The sequence below is a fragment of the Opisthocomus hoazin genome, chromosome 2 (genome assembly GCF_030867145.1).
Source record: "Opisthocomus hoazin isolate bOpiHoa1 chromosome 2, bOpiHoa1.hap1, whole genome shotgun sequence".
Classification (NCBI taxonomy): Eukaryota; Metazoa; Chordata; class Aves; order Opisthocomiformes; family Opisthocomidae; genus Opisthocomus; species Opisthocomus hoazin.
The window spans coordinates 20,885,449-20,901,284 of NC_134415.1; the positions used below are offsets into that span (position 1 = coordinate 20,885,449).

At 39.5% G+C, this 15,836-nt stretch overlaps 1 protein-coding gene across 1 annotated transcript in view; it reads left to right on the forward strand.

The window, feature by feature from the left end:
- BABAM2 (BRISC and BRCA1 A complex member 2) overlaps window positions 1–13,332 on the forward strand; it is a 187,781-nt gene extending 174,449 nt beyond the window's left edge. Inside the window, exon 12 of the mRNA XM_075412827.1 lies at window positions 9,417–13,332. Within this exon, the coding sequence (XP_075268942.1) occupies window positions 9,417–9,480 (64 nt within the window). The 3' untranslated portion in view covers window positions 9,481–13,332. The remainder of the gene's footprint in view (window positions 1–9,416) is intronic.
- Window positions 13,333–15,836: the final 2,504 nt, after the last annotated feature.

Sequence of the window (15,836 nt, forward strand, 5' to 3'; positions counted from 1 at the left end):
ATGATTCACAAAAGTTTCTTCCATAGTTACTGGCCCTGGTCTATATGCACTGATTACATCCAGTAGCTGTAATTTTTATCTCTAATTGTCAGCAAAGATCCATGCGTTTGGGAGCACTTATGTTCTTGGAACCAAAGTTATCTTTCGCAAGTGATGACCCTACTTATGCTGCTGCTTTAAAATAAACATTAATTGCCAGCCTACATAATGATCTACGATCCTGGCTCTGCAGCAGTTCCCGAGAACTCCCTTCGTTTCTATTTTGCCTTTAGTCAGGTTGTTATATTTATGGTTGTTTCGTGATTTGAACAGATTGCCAAGATTCATTTTGCTTTATGGTAAGTTAGGCAGCAAAGTCTTAATTTTTACAGCAGAGCTATGTTGAATTCTTGACTTTATTTATAAAATCAATTGATATCATAGCTTTTTGGAACGGAGACACAAGTGTATAACCAAATTAAAATTTAGTTTTTATTTCTGTTTGATTCATGTGGAGTAAGACCACCTGTTATTTCTGCAATCAGCAAACCATTGAAAACTGTGTCTTTATAACCATTTCTTGTACCTTTCTGTGTGACTTGAATCAGAAATGGTAAGAACTCCAGCTAGAACTTCTGGAGGAAAAAGACATTGTTAGTATAACACAGAAAAAAGCTTTTGGACGTAAGTGAAGTTTAATGTTTAAACTTCAGATATAGTTTCACTACTTCTACTACTTCTATTTCCTGTTATGGTTTTGGTAGCACGTTTTGCTTTGTTTGTAACTTTGGAGACGATTTTCTGTCGTGTAATTTTATGAACTGAGCTGAAGGTAACAGTATTTCTTAAAAAAAAACCTGTGTTTTGATGACTGCCCACTGCAGACCTCCAGCTCTGTTGATGCTTGATTGCTGTCCTGGCTGCACAGTCAGTGCCTTGTGTAGACTGGCAGGTGGAAGTCGACATAGGAAGTTTACGAAACTCCTTGTAGTTTAATCACAGCAAAAAGAGGTAGAGAGACAGAAATATTAGAAGAGGAAGAGATTATGTGACGAATTTGTTTGGCACCCAGAAAAAAAAATTGCTAGCAGCATAATGCATTGTGCACCGACTCCTTTGTACAGTTGTGTGTTTAGCCAGTTACAGTAGCAGTAATTTAAGAACTATTGTCTTGGTGTTGTATAAACATTTCAGGTGTTTGTTGGCATCGCCAGTTTTGGAGATGTGTAAAATGAAGAGCTGTGTAGACATTGTGTTTCACGTAAAAGCAAAATATTTGCTGTAGATAAAACTGCCTAGTAAGGAAACTAAAAACCACATCCCAAAAAGCATACCATCAGGAAGCTTAGTTTAGAAACGTGAATACATGCCAAGTATCGTCATGTGTATTTGAAGCGATAAAGAAATCCTGGAAGGTACCTTTATTGTTCTGCCGCTGTGCTTGGATAAGTTTTAGTGGTGTTTGGATTCAGACGGTGGTTTAGAAATGCTGCTGCCTCCCCAACGCCTGCCGCGTGCCATAATAGTCCTGATTTTCACTAGCTCCTGAGCCTTTGCCGCTTGGCGCCTGGCCACGTGGTGGGCCCGCCTGCCGCAGCCTGATGCAAGCTACGCAACCAAAAGTCAGAGTGCCGAGAACTATTGTCACCTCAGTCGTCTTAATATCTTAGATCTGCAGAGGAAGGTAATTTGTTTTAACAATCATTTTCTCCTAATAGAGGTGTTGTAAAATGTCTAGCGTAGAATTAATCTCCTCTTATCCCAAGGTTATCCCAAAGCAGGAGGCTTGGTTATTCTACTCTGCCATGAGTGCTCATGTATCTTTAGCCTGGTGAGGAATGCTGTGGAAGTGCCTGTGTATAAATAAACAACATGGTTTGCCCAATGGAAATAAGTTTTTAATGCATTATATATAGTAAAAATAGCAAAGAGGTTTAAATGTCTCATGTCTGAGTTTACAAGGAAAAAATTATGCCTCGAACGTTGGCATGAGGCCTATTAAAAGAATGGGCTTTCAGTAGGTTTCTACACTTTTGCATTCAGCCCTTGTTAAATGCAAGGTGTAGAGAATGCAGGAGGAGGGTATAACCACCTGTTAAGGACCTAATGAGCATTCATATGGAATATGACCTGAATACATACCCACAATTGGAATTAGTGTAACAATTTATTGATTTAAATTCCTTTTGTTAGTTAGCACTAGTCGTGTTGAATTAGATAGCTCCTGACAAATGGAATTTAAAAAGAAAACAATTATGTAAAAAAATAAAGGTTGGCATCTTTGAATTTGTTCTGTTATAAACAAGCAGCAAATCCTAGAGAGTTTGGAGAGTTATGGTAAATATCTTCTACACAGGAGATGAATTATTAGGGGTTCCATGAAGCAAACCAGCTGGCTGTGCCTGTGTAGTCACAGGAGGACAAATCCTGTTGTCTGGCTCCCAAAAGGGATTGTTGTAGGTGTTCAGTATTTTCAAAACAAGTTTTCATTGTGTCAAAACAAGTTTCAACAAGAACGTAAAGGTACACTACATATGTATGTATGCTCCGTGCGAAAATGCTTTGTACTTCAAAAAGTGAATAATCAGGTGACGTTGATAAATCCTGGAGAAGCTCTTTTATAATTCTAATATGGCTGTACTGTTGAAATATTTTATATAACAAGATTTTATTGCAAAGTGTCAGCATAATAATACTAGTCTGGGAGGAATAGGACAAAGACCTCAGGAAGCCTCAGGCTGTGCTTTACTCTGACCTACACCCTTCTTAGTTCCTGTTTTCACCTAATTTAATTGGAAGAGGGAAAGACATTGCTGTTTTAGCTAATTTATGAAGATCAGCTGTCTGTGGCCTGGACTTTTTTCTGTCAGGATTCTGTGGATTTGAAGAAACTTGTAGGTATCTTGCAGCAGTTCCTTTAGGGTGCTGAAGGAAAGAAATGTGAGATGCAAAATGATGCAAATCCTGGAGTTGCAACTCCTCTAAAAGAAGTGGACAGCAACTGGGGCAAATGCCTGGGATTCTCAGCTGTATCTAATACAGCTGAAAGCAGTACAGTTCAGACCTCACCTCAGTCCCGGGGTAAATAATAGCATTTGCAGAATATTCAGAGAAACTTACTGTTAACCTACTGGACAATTCAGACAACAGAGGACTGCCGAGGATGGGGTTCTCCTACTACGGACCCTACTATGGAAGACTTGGAAGGGTCACGTAGAACTATTCAGAGATCCTCATGACTACAGGAGTGCCTGCCCAAGTCAGATCTATTAGCTTGGAAACATTGAGAAAAAGAACTCCACATTTACCTGTATGCCTTGCCTAGACTAGGAGAAAGGGGATGTATTTATCCAAAATACTAGCTACTATGACTTTGAAAACACCAAGATTGTTCTGTAATTAGAGCCTAACATATTCAGAATTAAACTGTAGTCACAGTAGATACGAAAACATTTTGCAAGAATGAATTCAAATATTGAAATAATAAGTAGTATTTAAGAATAAAGTTTGCTCTCAAAGCCATAATAGGAAAAATCCAGGTACAGTAACCTGAGTTTGTTGTCTGATGAGAAGGAACACAATACATGCACTTGATACAGTGAGAAAAAGTAATGACAGCCCATATGTCTTTGTGAAAAGATCAAGATTTCGGCTCAGGGGCTTTCATTTGCCACTAAAGAATGTGCAAGGACAGAATACACTGTGCTGGTAGTAGACATGTTGCTGTACAGCTAGATCTGTACTTCATGTGGACCATCAGGATTACTTTGTCCTCTTCCTTTTCCTCAAATCGTTTCTTGATGGAAAAGGCACTTGAAACTCCTACATCTTGAGCTGAAACACATAAAACATATGAGTGCAAACAGGCCTAGCATGGATGAATTTGAGATCAGCATGCTGAAAAACTTGGTACTCTTGAACTGAGGACTTTAAGGGGAATCTATTTTGTGAATGACTTAGGAAGATGATTCATCACCCCATGATGGATGTCATTGTCCCAGACACAAAAAGCAGTAGTTGCATTGGTACAGTATTTTGTATGCCTTTTTCATCGTGGAGTTTGAATCTCTGTGTTCTGCTCCAGATTTCTCACACAAAGATTTTAAGAGAAATAGACACACCTAAACAATTCTTCTAACTTTATTAGACAATGAGTGGTAACTAGAACACCGTTGTATAGTTGGCTATAGCACCAGTCAAGCAACAGCAATAGCAGAAAACAAATGTGTTACAGTTTTAGAATGCTTTCACCATAAATACGTGTGAAGTGTTGTTTGATGGAAGATCACAGCTACATAATTAAAAATCTTTGCAGATTTTCAGCGTAGGAATCTGAAGGCAAAAAGTATTATCAAAAGGTCAATGCAGATTGTAAAAACCCAGCACTAAGTTATTCTGGGAAAAAACATTACAATTGGAATGAATTTTCACAAAAGCATGTGAATTCCGAGTCAAGTGTTTTTTAAGCGCTGCAAACCCACACCCTAGGATTGAGACATGTATGGGCTTCTGGAGACCTTGTGCCACAGTCAGTGTTTTGTATCACTAGAAAACATGTAAACAATAAGTGATCCAGTTCTACCTTCTTTTAAATACTTACCATTTGCAATAGCAAGACTTTCTTTCCACTGGATAAGAAGGTGAAGGAAAGATAAGTGCTTTACTCTTTGGTTGATGTCCTTGAGCGTAGCACCTGAAATTCAATGTACCGTATCAAGTGTATGTAGCAGTTAACTACAACGAAATGTGTTGTTTTCTGGAGTGCTGAAGAAAAATTTCCATAGAAAACCCGTAACTTGCTACCTTGAACTTGGAAAATGACCAGTTGAGGGAACAAAAACAAACAGATGAAAAATAGATTCTTACAGTAAGACACTCAACAAAGAGTTAGACATGCGCCTGTATGCGTATGAAGATTGGCACCCACTATAAGCTGAAAAAAAGCAACTCTTTAAACACTGCGTAAGCTAAGATCTAAACCATTATGAGAGGGATGCAGAGGCATTGTACTCAACATTCACCTAAAGAATATCTGTGGACTTTGTACAAATCGGTTTGTACTAGAAGGATCATTTTATGTGGTCCTTCTGAGCTTGGAGTACGGTCAGTGTGACAGACCTGCTGAGAACATGACAGAGTAAAGTTGGAGAAAGAAGGAGCTCAGTGTTTCCCAGAAAGGAGAAAAAGCATTGATGAAAAACTGATTTCTGCCATGTGACACAGCCTAACAGATCAAGTTAGCTTTCTGTATCTTCCGTGTAATTCAACAGATACCCAGATTACTGAATTTTTTGTAATAATAGTTGTCTAGAGTTGAAAAGTGTATCCAGTGGATGTGAAAATAATGATTTCAGAATGCTTCTGAGATACTTGGAAGTATATTGTAGCAAAGTGTCTGAAACAAGAAAAATGAGAGATTTTTATGTGAATTCTTGTGTTGTCGCACAGATCAAAGTTATTGAGGGTGTAAATTTGTGTGAATAGGTTTATGTGTATAGGGTATGAGAAATGAATCTTTTTCCAAAGTTCATGTTTACATTCATGGTTTCTCTGTGCCCCTGTGTACAGGATGCTGGAGCAGGAGTGTTTCTATCCATTTAAAACTTTTCTAAAAGGAATAGTATTCCATGTGAAAGAGGCCCTTACCATCCAGTCTGTAGCAGAGTATTGTCCTTCAGAAAATTTCATATTTCTTTTGAAGTTATTTCCTGTAATCCATTGTGACATTGTATGTCCATGTTATTGGTCCTGTTTGTGTGGAAACATGTACACTTTGACCTCAACACCAGTTGGTTGATAGATGAAACTTAGCCAGTAATTTGTGCTTGTTCTGTTCCTCGTTATTGGTAATGTCTGCAGGGGAGAAAAAAATGTTAGAATTTCCATTTCACAGGAAATTCAAACATTTTAACATATGGTTTTGTCTCAAACTTCAGTTGAGAAGAAAAAGTTTTGAAAAAAATTTTGCTTAGAACATGTGAGAAAAATGTAGTTAATGTGACACTATGATGCATCTGCTAGCAGTAGCACAATGCCTCCTGGAAACAGAAATTTTAATGATTTATCCCATCATTCTTTGTGGACTAGGCCCTTTGGAGAGATTACTTCTGCTGTTATGTTTATGCTTATGGCTTCTGTGATGCACCAGGGCCTTGTCCGTGTGACTAGATACATCATCTCTGAGATGCTGGACACGGATAAGGAGGTTAATATCAAACTGATTGTTTAGGCTCAGTTCTACAAACCAGAACATCTCTTCTCAGGTCAACCCAAAGTACCTCATTTTTTTCCTTGTTTTCCTAATGAAAACTCGGTAGCTTTTCCACAGAAATGCATGCAACTGGGTACAAATGTAATTTTCCATTGAAAAAGTCATGTGATTTAAAAAAAAAGAAAATTCCAGCAAGCTCTAATAATGAGTAATGTCTTTGCCTGTTCTACTCCTTCATATGTACTCAAAATAAGTCTTGTTACTTTTATATACTAACACTTGCCATTCCCTCTCTATATGCAGCATTCGCTAATATCAAAGCAGTTTAACCTCTCTTTTCCTGCTTCCCCATCTTTCCTCTTCAGTCTGTTAAATGTGCTGTAGCTGATACAGTTCTATTAAGTATACTGTGATTTTGGATCGCTTTTTTGTTTTGTTTTGGGGGGCGGGGTGTAATTTATTTTTTGTGTATGTGATGACCCATGATTATCCAAATGTTTTTTCCAAAATTCCTTTAATCGCAGATATGTAGGGTGCGTGGGAGAAGGGCAGAAATGGAGGAACGTATCCCGGGTAAACATTTGGTACTACATTTGCTTCAGTCTGGACAAGACCACAAATGATAAGGGCAAACTTAAGCATGTACTTTAAAGTACAGAAAGAAAAAAGTAGACATTTACGAATTATGAAGTTCTGAGGGAATTTTTGTAGTGTATGGAACATCTCCAAGAGGTTCATATGAACTACCAGTGAAATAGCATCCTCTTTGAAATAGTACCTCTGATCAGAATGTAGGGAGGTGTTAGACTTAGTTTTGCAGCAAAGGATACAAGCTCTGCTGCAGGAGTCAGTGAAAAGAAAGGATGCTGGTGTAGATAAAGATGGTGTGGGAGGGTGTATGTGGTATCAGAAGCATTTGTTCTGGAATTTACCTAACAGAAGAGTCACTGAAATACAATGCAGTAAGTGTGGTTTTAATACAAAACACAGAAATACTATAAAGGGAGTGTTTCAGAAAAGAAATAAAATGTAGGAAAATACTTCTGCTTATATCCCATTTAGTGATTAAGAATTTTTACTGTTTAGGAAGAGGGAAGTTTTATGTAACGTTTATCAAGTTGGTAAGAAGAGCACGTGCATGGAAGAAGAGTTTGCAGAGAAGCTATCAAAGGGGAAGGAAGAAGCTACTCAAAATAAGCAGGGAGAAGAAATGTCATTAAATGTTAGCACAGATAATGCAAGGAGAAATGAAAGTATGATAGGTCCTGGCATTGACAATTTGCAAGTGATGGTGGAGTTTCCTTCTCTGGAGATACTCAAAACCCACCTGGACAAGGTCCTCTGCAACCTGCTGTAGGTGACCCTGCTTCGGCAGGGAGGTTGGACTAGATGATCCACAGAGGTCCCTTCCAACCCCTACGGTTCTGTGATTCCTTGAGCTAGCAAGGTGACATAGAGCTGACTGGGACATACATAGGCTACAATTTCAAATGTGTGAACAGAAATACAGAAACATAGAAAACATAAAAATTACAAAACCGGCATGCAGCTGTGAAAATCGGGTGACAGGCACACCTTCTCAGCTGGTTTATGTATGCATGTGTGCCAGGATGAACAGTCACTTTTGTGGGCATAATTATGAGGGCTGCGTTCTGAACTTTGATTCAGTAAACCAGAGCGCGTTCTGTAAATGCACAGCACAATCTGTGTATGCTATAAAGTGTGTGTGCTGGTTTTGCTGCTTTTCTTTTCCATTTCTGGACTCGGCTCCGCAGTCCAGAAATGCTTTTACTTTCTATTGCTCTGTTAACCTTTGGGTGGCATCTTGTGTGTGTTTGCAGCTTTTTTACAAAAGCTGACTGCAGCTATCTGTTAATTAATTTGCCAGGCACAACTTCACAAAGAGAGGGTAGCATTCCCTTTTGTGGTCTTGCAATGTTTTTAGATGTGAGGAGGTATGATTGGTGTTCAGTGATTGCCAGAACTTCTACCTGAAATATGAAATACATATCATGATTGTGAAGATGATCAGCATACGTTTGCTTTGGGAGATACACCAGCAGAGAGATCAGTAATGTCATTAACATAATTGCAGCTATTCTTGCTTTGGATATTTTTGGAGGGGGGGGAGGAGAACAGGAGGAGGTTCTTGTGTAGAAATATATAAAGACCAGTGATATGAACAGAAAACAAAACGTTTAAAAAAAAAAGTAGAGAAAGTGAAAGTTCGGTGCAGAAAGCAGTAGTCAGAATGGTAAAGCAACTTCTAATATAACTTGCAAATAAAGGGTATCATTGGGACACATAAAATATATTTAGTACATGGTTGAGTATTTCAGTGCAATAAACTCAAAGGTACAGTTCAAACTCAATTTTGGATCCTTATGTTCAGTTCATTTTATGGATTTATGATTCACTCGATTCTTTGTAAAGAAGATAGACTAAGATCCAAAAAATACAAAGCACATCTTAATTTGTAGAATAATGTTCTGACTTTCAAAGTCTATGAAAAGGAATTAAGAGTTCATCCAAAGTGTTAGTATTTATTCACTACGTCTTATATAAACTACTGCCATAGACAGTGACTCTGTATGGCGTCAAGGTTTCTGTGAGGAGACAGATGAAGGGCTTATCTCCTGCATGTGTTCTGACTCCTCTTCACGATTTTCCTGCTCCATTGACTTGTCGGTCTTTGGGGCTTTGGTACCATATGTGAAGCTTTCTTCAACATACAGGAAAAAAACCCAACTGTTTATCCCAGAAACCTGGTGAACGTCATCAGCGTCAGAAAGTCCCAGTTATAAAATGTTGCAGGCAGTGGCATAGCCACACTTGTGGCTCATCTAAGTGTTTCCCACTGTTACAGCCATTCAAAGGTGTATTTTTCAGTGCATCATACAGTTTATCTCTGGAGCTTTGCACTGGATAAAATATGGACAGTCCGTCAGGCTCTTCCATCAGCATCAAGTTACTGATGTTGACCACCTTAAGAGGTTAGTGGGGAGGACATTGAAGAAAGAAGTATTACTGGGTCTAGAACGCTGAAGTGTGTGGTTCTGCTGCATACTGCAAACTTGTGAGACAACCACTGCCTGTTCATGAGCTCCTATAATGGACTGAGCACCGTAACATTATGCTTCTCTGTTAAAACCTTGGCTACATACACGCACACACCATGTTCTAAGTTTACTCCTTCCTAACCATGCATTTTCTTTTCTTTCACTAGGGCATATTTCAAAACGTTTGTCCCTCAGTTCCAGGAGGCAGCGTTTGCGAATGGGAAGCTTTAGGCAGCCTCGAGCATGGAGGTGATACTGGACAGATCCTTCAGTCTGCACGTGTCCTGTCAGCCCACAAGAAGAGTTCCTGGAAATGGGTTGAACTGTCTTGATAGGTGCTTTCTTGCCTCTGAAATTGTTTTGGTAGCTTTGGGTTTTGTCAGATTTCTGAAACAAAGACCTCACTAGCACGCTTAAAACCTAATATTTGGTATTCATCCTGTCCCTTTACCTCTGCCACCACCATTCCTTTATATATCTACTGGATTAAATTTTAAAGGGTGTCTTTTGGTGTCATAACATTTCTCTTGTGCCAACAATGTCCTGTATGTTATGCCTTGTTTCCTTGTCTCCTGATGGTATAAGCTGGACATTATTTTTTTTTCCACAGAAATATGATGTAAATTGTATATTTAGTTAACATTTCCAGCTTATCCTAAGAAAATATGAAACTGCCGTATGTACCAGGAATGCCTAATGGACTGTACAGTGCCATATTCTGCCTTGGAAGTTCGCATCTCACTGTGGTTGTTATTCTCACAGGTATGGATATGAGTTGCACAGTTCAATTCTCAGTGCCTTTCAAGTTGGTTTGATATTAATATGGCAGGGTATTGTTTTTTTTTTTTTTAATATTTCAGTTGAAAGCTCATCTTATATGAAATTCTGTGCTTTTATGCTTTGTTTTTATTTCCAGTTGTACAATTTTGGTGTTTTTCTAATGAACTCCTCTTGCCATTACAAAAAGTTCTACTTCTTTGGTACCAATGTGCAAGAAACTAGTTATATAAATCAGTATAACAAAATAAAACTCTTTCATAGACCGGTAATTTTTCCAAGTAAGATAAATACTGCTAAGAAGCAAACTTTCAACAAAGGTATGAATGATATCTTGGAAAAGAACTGATGAAATAATGGAGGGCTATGGGTATTTAGCTTAATGCTTAAGATCAACATCTTCTCATAAATAATTTTAAGTGTAGATAACTGGAAACATTACCTCCCCTAATTCTGAAATGCCAAATCCCAGATCCCACCTATTCATCCTTTCTTTCACGCTTGTGTCAGGCGCACCAGTTGGGACTAACTGTCACGATGTCACTTCCCAAATTAATTTGTAAATAGACCAAGGTACTTTCCAGTAAGGAATAAAATTAACAGTATATGTTGCTTATAAATGGCATATGGAAAATGTGCCGTACTTCTGCTAAATATAAGGAACTAAGTGAATGGTATGCAGATGATACAGTGGCAGTGGAAAACATTTAATTTGAAATTATTCACTATAGCACTGCTATATGCTTATGCAATGGAATCTCAGAAAATTACTTGATTGGCAGCGTTCTCCTACCCTTTCTAAAACTTATTATTTTACATCAAAAATAGTGCTTTCCAGGGGAATGTCCACCTAGGAAATGTAGGTGAGTTTTGAGCAATGAAGCTTAATAATTAAGAATTATGCAAACAATTGGCCTCTAGAAACTACAGGTATTTTTAGCTAGTTTATAGGCAAACTTTTAGTTTGCGTTTAATACTGAAGTTTTTGGCTGGAAATGAAGCTGCAAACAAAAGCAGAAGGCTTACTGCAAGTCTGTGGAGGAAGGGGCATGTTCTGCCCTGTGACCCACCCCCTTGGGACTCTCGCTGCGTGATCACAGAATCACAGAATCACAGAATGGTAGGGGTTGGAAGGGACCTCTGTGGGTCATCTAGTCCAACCCCCCTGCCGAAGCAGGGTCACCTACAGCAGGCCGCACAGGACCCCGTCCAGGCAGGTCTTGAATATCTCCAGAGAAGCAGACTCCACAACCTCCCTCCGCAGCCTGTTCCAGTGCTCCGTCACCCTCAGAGGGAAGAAGTTCCTCCTCATGTTCAGACGGAACTTCCTGTGCCTCAGTTTGTGCCCATTGCCCCTTGTCCTGTCACTGGGCACCGCTGAAAAGAGCTTGGCCCCATCCTCCTGACACCCACCCTTCAGATATTTGTAGGCATTTATAAGGTCCCCTCGCAGCCTTCTCTTCTTCAGGCTGAACAAGCCCAGTTCCCTCAACCTCTCCTCGTAGGGCAGATGCTCCAGTCCCCTCACCATCCTTGTAGCCCTCCGCTGGACTCTCTCAAGTAGCTCTTCATCTTTCTTGAACTGGGGAGCCCAGAACTGGACACAGTACTCCAGAACTGGACACAGTACTCCAGTGATCTGAGGGCTGTAAACGGCTCCAGAGGTCGGAGCCTGAATTCCCTCAGTGGAGGCATTGCATTGGGTTTTTGCCTGCAAGCCAAGACTTAGAGCAGTTGTGGAGGGTAATGGTTTTATGTGAACAGCAAAACCATAACTGAACAGCCTTAAATGACTGAAAACAGGCATTGTTCCCTATTCCAGGATGATCTCGCATCTGCATTTCTCCAGGTAAAAGTTAAAGCCGCACATACACAGTCACAGAGAAGCTAACTCTTTTGAATGGGGTGGGAGAAGGAGGATGGCTAATGAAAAGCATTTGTGCTTGTAGTGTTCAAAATCTGACAGAAACAATCTCTAGCATCTTCAAAAACTCTAAAAACGAAACTTCAAGTTGCATCAGTAGATTCCTAGAATCTTACATTTTTTTAACTTTGTGTTTGATTCAGTGTTGTAGTGGTTGCTCCATGAACACAGTGTTTGCTTTAGATACCTGATTGTCCGAGTGGCACCAGTAATTTTCAGAAGTTACCGTGATTCGAAGGCTAGCAATTGCAAAATGTTTCATTAAGGAGGTCCACTCTTCAGAATTAGTATGCATTTTCAACCAAAAATAAATCCTTCACCTCAGTCCTAGTAATTTTGGACAAAGGACTGCTTGATTATTAAAGGACTAGGAGTTTTAGAAGCCATGTAAGAAAAGACTTTGAGGATATTAAAAGCCTAAATCAGCAATTCCTTCTGTTAAATTCAATAGTTTCACCAACTTTTCACAAGCATATATCAACATGAACCAATGGCTTTAGTCTAATTTTACGTCGTGCTACAACTGGTAGTATTTAAAAAAAAAAAAAGAGGAAAAGGTAGAAGAGTTGAGAAACTGAACTGTTTGTGTTTAAGCCTGCAAGCCTATCAGTTTTCAGATTAGAAGAAAAGGCATTTTTATTACACTTACGAACATTTTCTTTATTTCAAAGCCGCCCTGCACTCTTTGGCCTGCATAGTATTTTATGGAGCCCTTCCTGATAGTTCTCAGGAGAATGTGTTGGGGGTGTTAGCACTGCAGATGGATTTTGGGAGGAAAGGCATGGAAATGGGTGAAATCTTCTCTCCAGAAGGAGGATTACCACATAAATACTACATCAGAAAAGAGAGTTAGTGTGAAGAATTTTATACTGAATCAAGTATGTGTTGAAGGCATTTAAGTTAGTCACAAGACCTGTAATCTAATAAGTTGGAGTTATTTCTGTTATCTCTTGTTTTATGATAATATCCATTGTGGCCAGTTTAATGGCAATGAGGCTTTCACGCTTCATTTCCTATTATGTGATGTATGCAGTTAAAAGGAGCAGTCAGACCTGGGCTGGTTTCTTTGGTTTATGAGAAACACAAAACACAGAAGAAAACCAGCAATGTTACAAACATGTCAAAAAGCCTAAATTCTAGTCTGTCATAATTTTGACTGAAAGAAGGGATTAAGTCTGTAGTTACTAAGCCCCATTAATGCACGATTTTCCAAAGGTCCTTCAAGTGCAAATGTACAGTCAAGCCTTTATTCATCTGCATACGTATTCCACTGTGCTAGAAGCAGTACCAAATCTTCCAGATTCAAAGTTGGACTTTTTATGAACTTACTGGAAAGACTGGATAAACAGCTGGAAGAATAAATAAAAGTTAACAATGTTGTACATAGTTTGGTCTTCCTTGATCTTTCTGTTGGGCTGGTCATCGCTTTGTTGATCAGCGCGTTGCGTTTGCTGAATTGGGAACGTTTTCAGTATTGTCGGCATCCTTGAGCATCCTCCCATTCACATATGGAGTAGACTTGAGTCAGTTTTCGAGAAGAGCTCATTGCTAGAATTAGCACGGATCTCTCTTTAACGCGTTGTTAAACCCTCACACTAGGCATGTTTCTCTGTGTTTCTTTCCTCTCATCCTGCCTGGGACTTGCAGCCATAGGCATCTTCGGCGAATCAGTCAGGAGACAAGATTTAGCAAGGAAGTGCAGTACCTGATGTCTTACTTGAGGTGGTTTTACACAACGAGACTTCTTACCTAGGAAAGAGGGGAATAGGTCTGGTTAGTCTCCATCAAGCAGTGCCCCCTAATACAAGGCTAGAAGTTTAGCAAAGGTCAAAAACCTGTTTAAGTGGTGAGTAGGGACTGCTGCTCGGACATGCTCCTACTCTTGTGTCAGTACCCTTAAGAACCAGAGAAGCAGCAGGCGGTAGAAACCTGTAGTAGCATGTGAGGGTCACCCCTGCAGGTCTGAAGTACGTTTCTAATACCACGTCTACACGGCAGCGATGCATGGAGATGAAGGGTTGTGTCCTTGGTCAGTGGAGAAGGGGAGTTTCTTACCCTTCCAGCTTTGTGAGAAAGGCGTGCTGCAGGGAGGGAACGAGCTTTGGACATGGCTTCTGACCATGGCTCTTAATTACAGGGTGCTGTCCCTGCCCTGTGAAGCAAATGAAGTCTGTGACCAAACTGACTGCCAGTGAACACTCTTCCCTTAAATTACTTATGTCTCTGTAATTGATGTATTGTACTGCTCATTAAACCTAAAGGTTACACTATTTCTTGCTTCTTAAACATTACTGAAAATCCCTTAAGTCATCTCCTTTTCAGTTTTTATTTTTGGGTGTCTGTAATGTTCTGGGACATTTTTGTTTCATCCTTACTAGTTATTGCTATTTTTAACAAGTTTGAGGTTTATGTTTTAACAAGGCAACAGGGTGCGTGCCTACATGAAACACAGAATTATTTGCAGTAAAAATAATCAGTAGAAACTCTTTTTTGTTTATTAAGCCAAGTATCATATTCTCCACAACAGAATAATTCTGAGGAAAGACTCTGTTGTTACCCAGAACAGAGAGGATAATCATGCTGATGGCATTGCATACATTTTTTGCACCACATCTTAGTTTAATTTGCATCGTAGCATCAGGAGGGGGAAAGTGTATTCTCCTTTTCTGAAGGAAACCTGCACATAAATAAATGATTGATCAGGCTATATCTTTTCCTGTTGTGCTTTGAAACAACAAGGTTTGTCCCTGTGGGCAAAGCCAGTAAAAGTCTGAGCAACATACATTAGCAGTACAGAGTTTTTTAGTATTTTTATTTACTAATTTCTGTAGATTCAGAGAGTAATTTCAGACTTTGTGCTGAGAAAGGTAAAGAACACAAGTATGAGAAACTTGCAAGTAATTTTAGCTATGTATGAAATAAAAGACTAGCAGTCTAAATATTATTCTGCAAGAACTCAAGGGTTCTGCCATGTATTTCTGAGCATGCAGCTTGAAAAGCTGTGGCGTGTAGGTGATTTTAGTGCTGCTTTTACTATTCCGTTCCCTGTCTTACATCTAAAAGCTCAATTCTTGGTTCCAAGGCACTGCACAAACACCATTTTGTTAAAATGGTAGTTAACAAGCAAAAAGGCGGGGGGGGAAAACTGGGATCAGCTGCTGAAAACAGGTCTTAAATCATCAAGAAATCAACAAAGGAAGCAAGGTTTGGCGGCTGCCCTGCCACTGGCTGAGTCGACAATATGGGCCTTCAAACGTGTCCCCGGTACAAATTAAAAAAAATACAGGAGGTTTTTCTTGCAGTGCTAAAGAATAAATACAGTTTTAAACAACAGGAAGTAAAGCAAGCGTTTAATTGCAGGCATGAAAAGCAAAATACCCACTAGAAGTCTAACATTATTTGTGCTCCAGCTTGCCGCGTTTCTCCTGTCACCAGAGAGGGAGGGTGAAGAATTAATGCCTCGTGCTGCAGCTGCCCATGGTGAAGATTGATCCTTGGGGTGCTCTGTGTTTTCATCAAACTATTTAAACCCTAATGATGCTTTTTCTGTCCCTGAGGATGGCAACACGGTACCAGGAAAAAGCAAATCTGACACTGTCAGGGGCTTCTGTTCCACTGCTGCTCCATTGCAAGCCCTTGATTTGGGTGGGGCAAGTACTTCATAAGCCACCATGCCTGCCAGCAAACAGGGTACATTTTATTTCTTCAGTGTTTATTTGAAGTTTTTCAAGCTGCTTATAATTCAGCATCTTGTTTCCTTTATTCCAGTGTCCCTTTCAGCAAAAGTTTTCTAGTACTTGTTTAAAAAACAGAGCCGTCGAGGTTATTTGTGTCTTTCGACGGGGATGTAGCACTGGTGTGAGTAGCCGCTCGAAGTTGGAGCCGT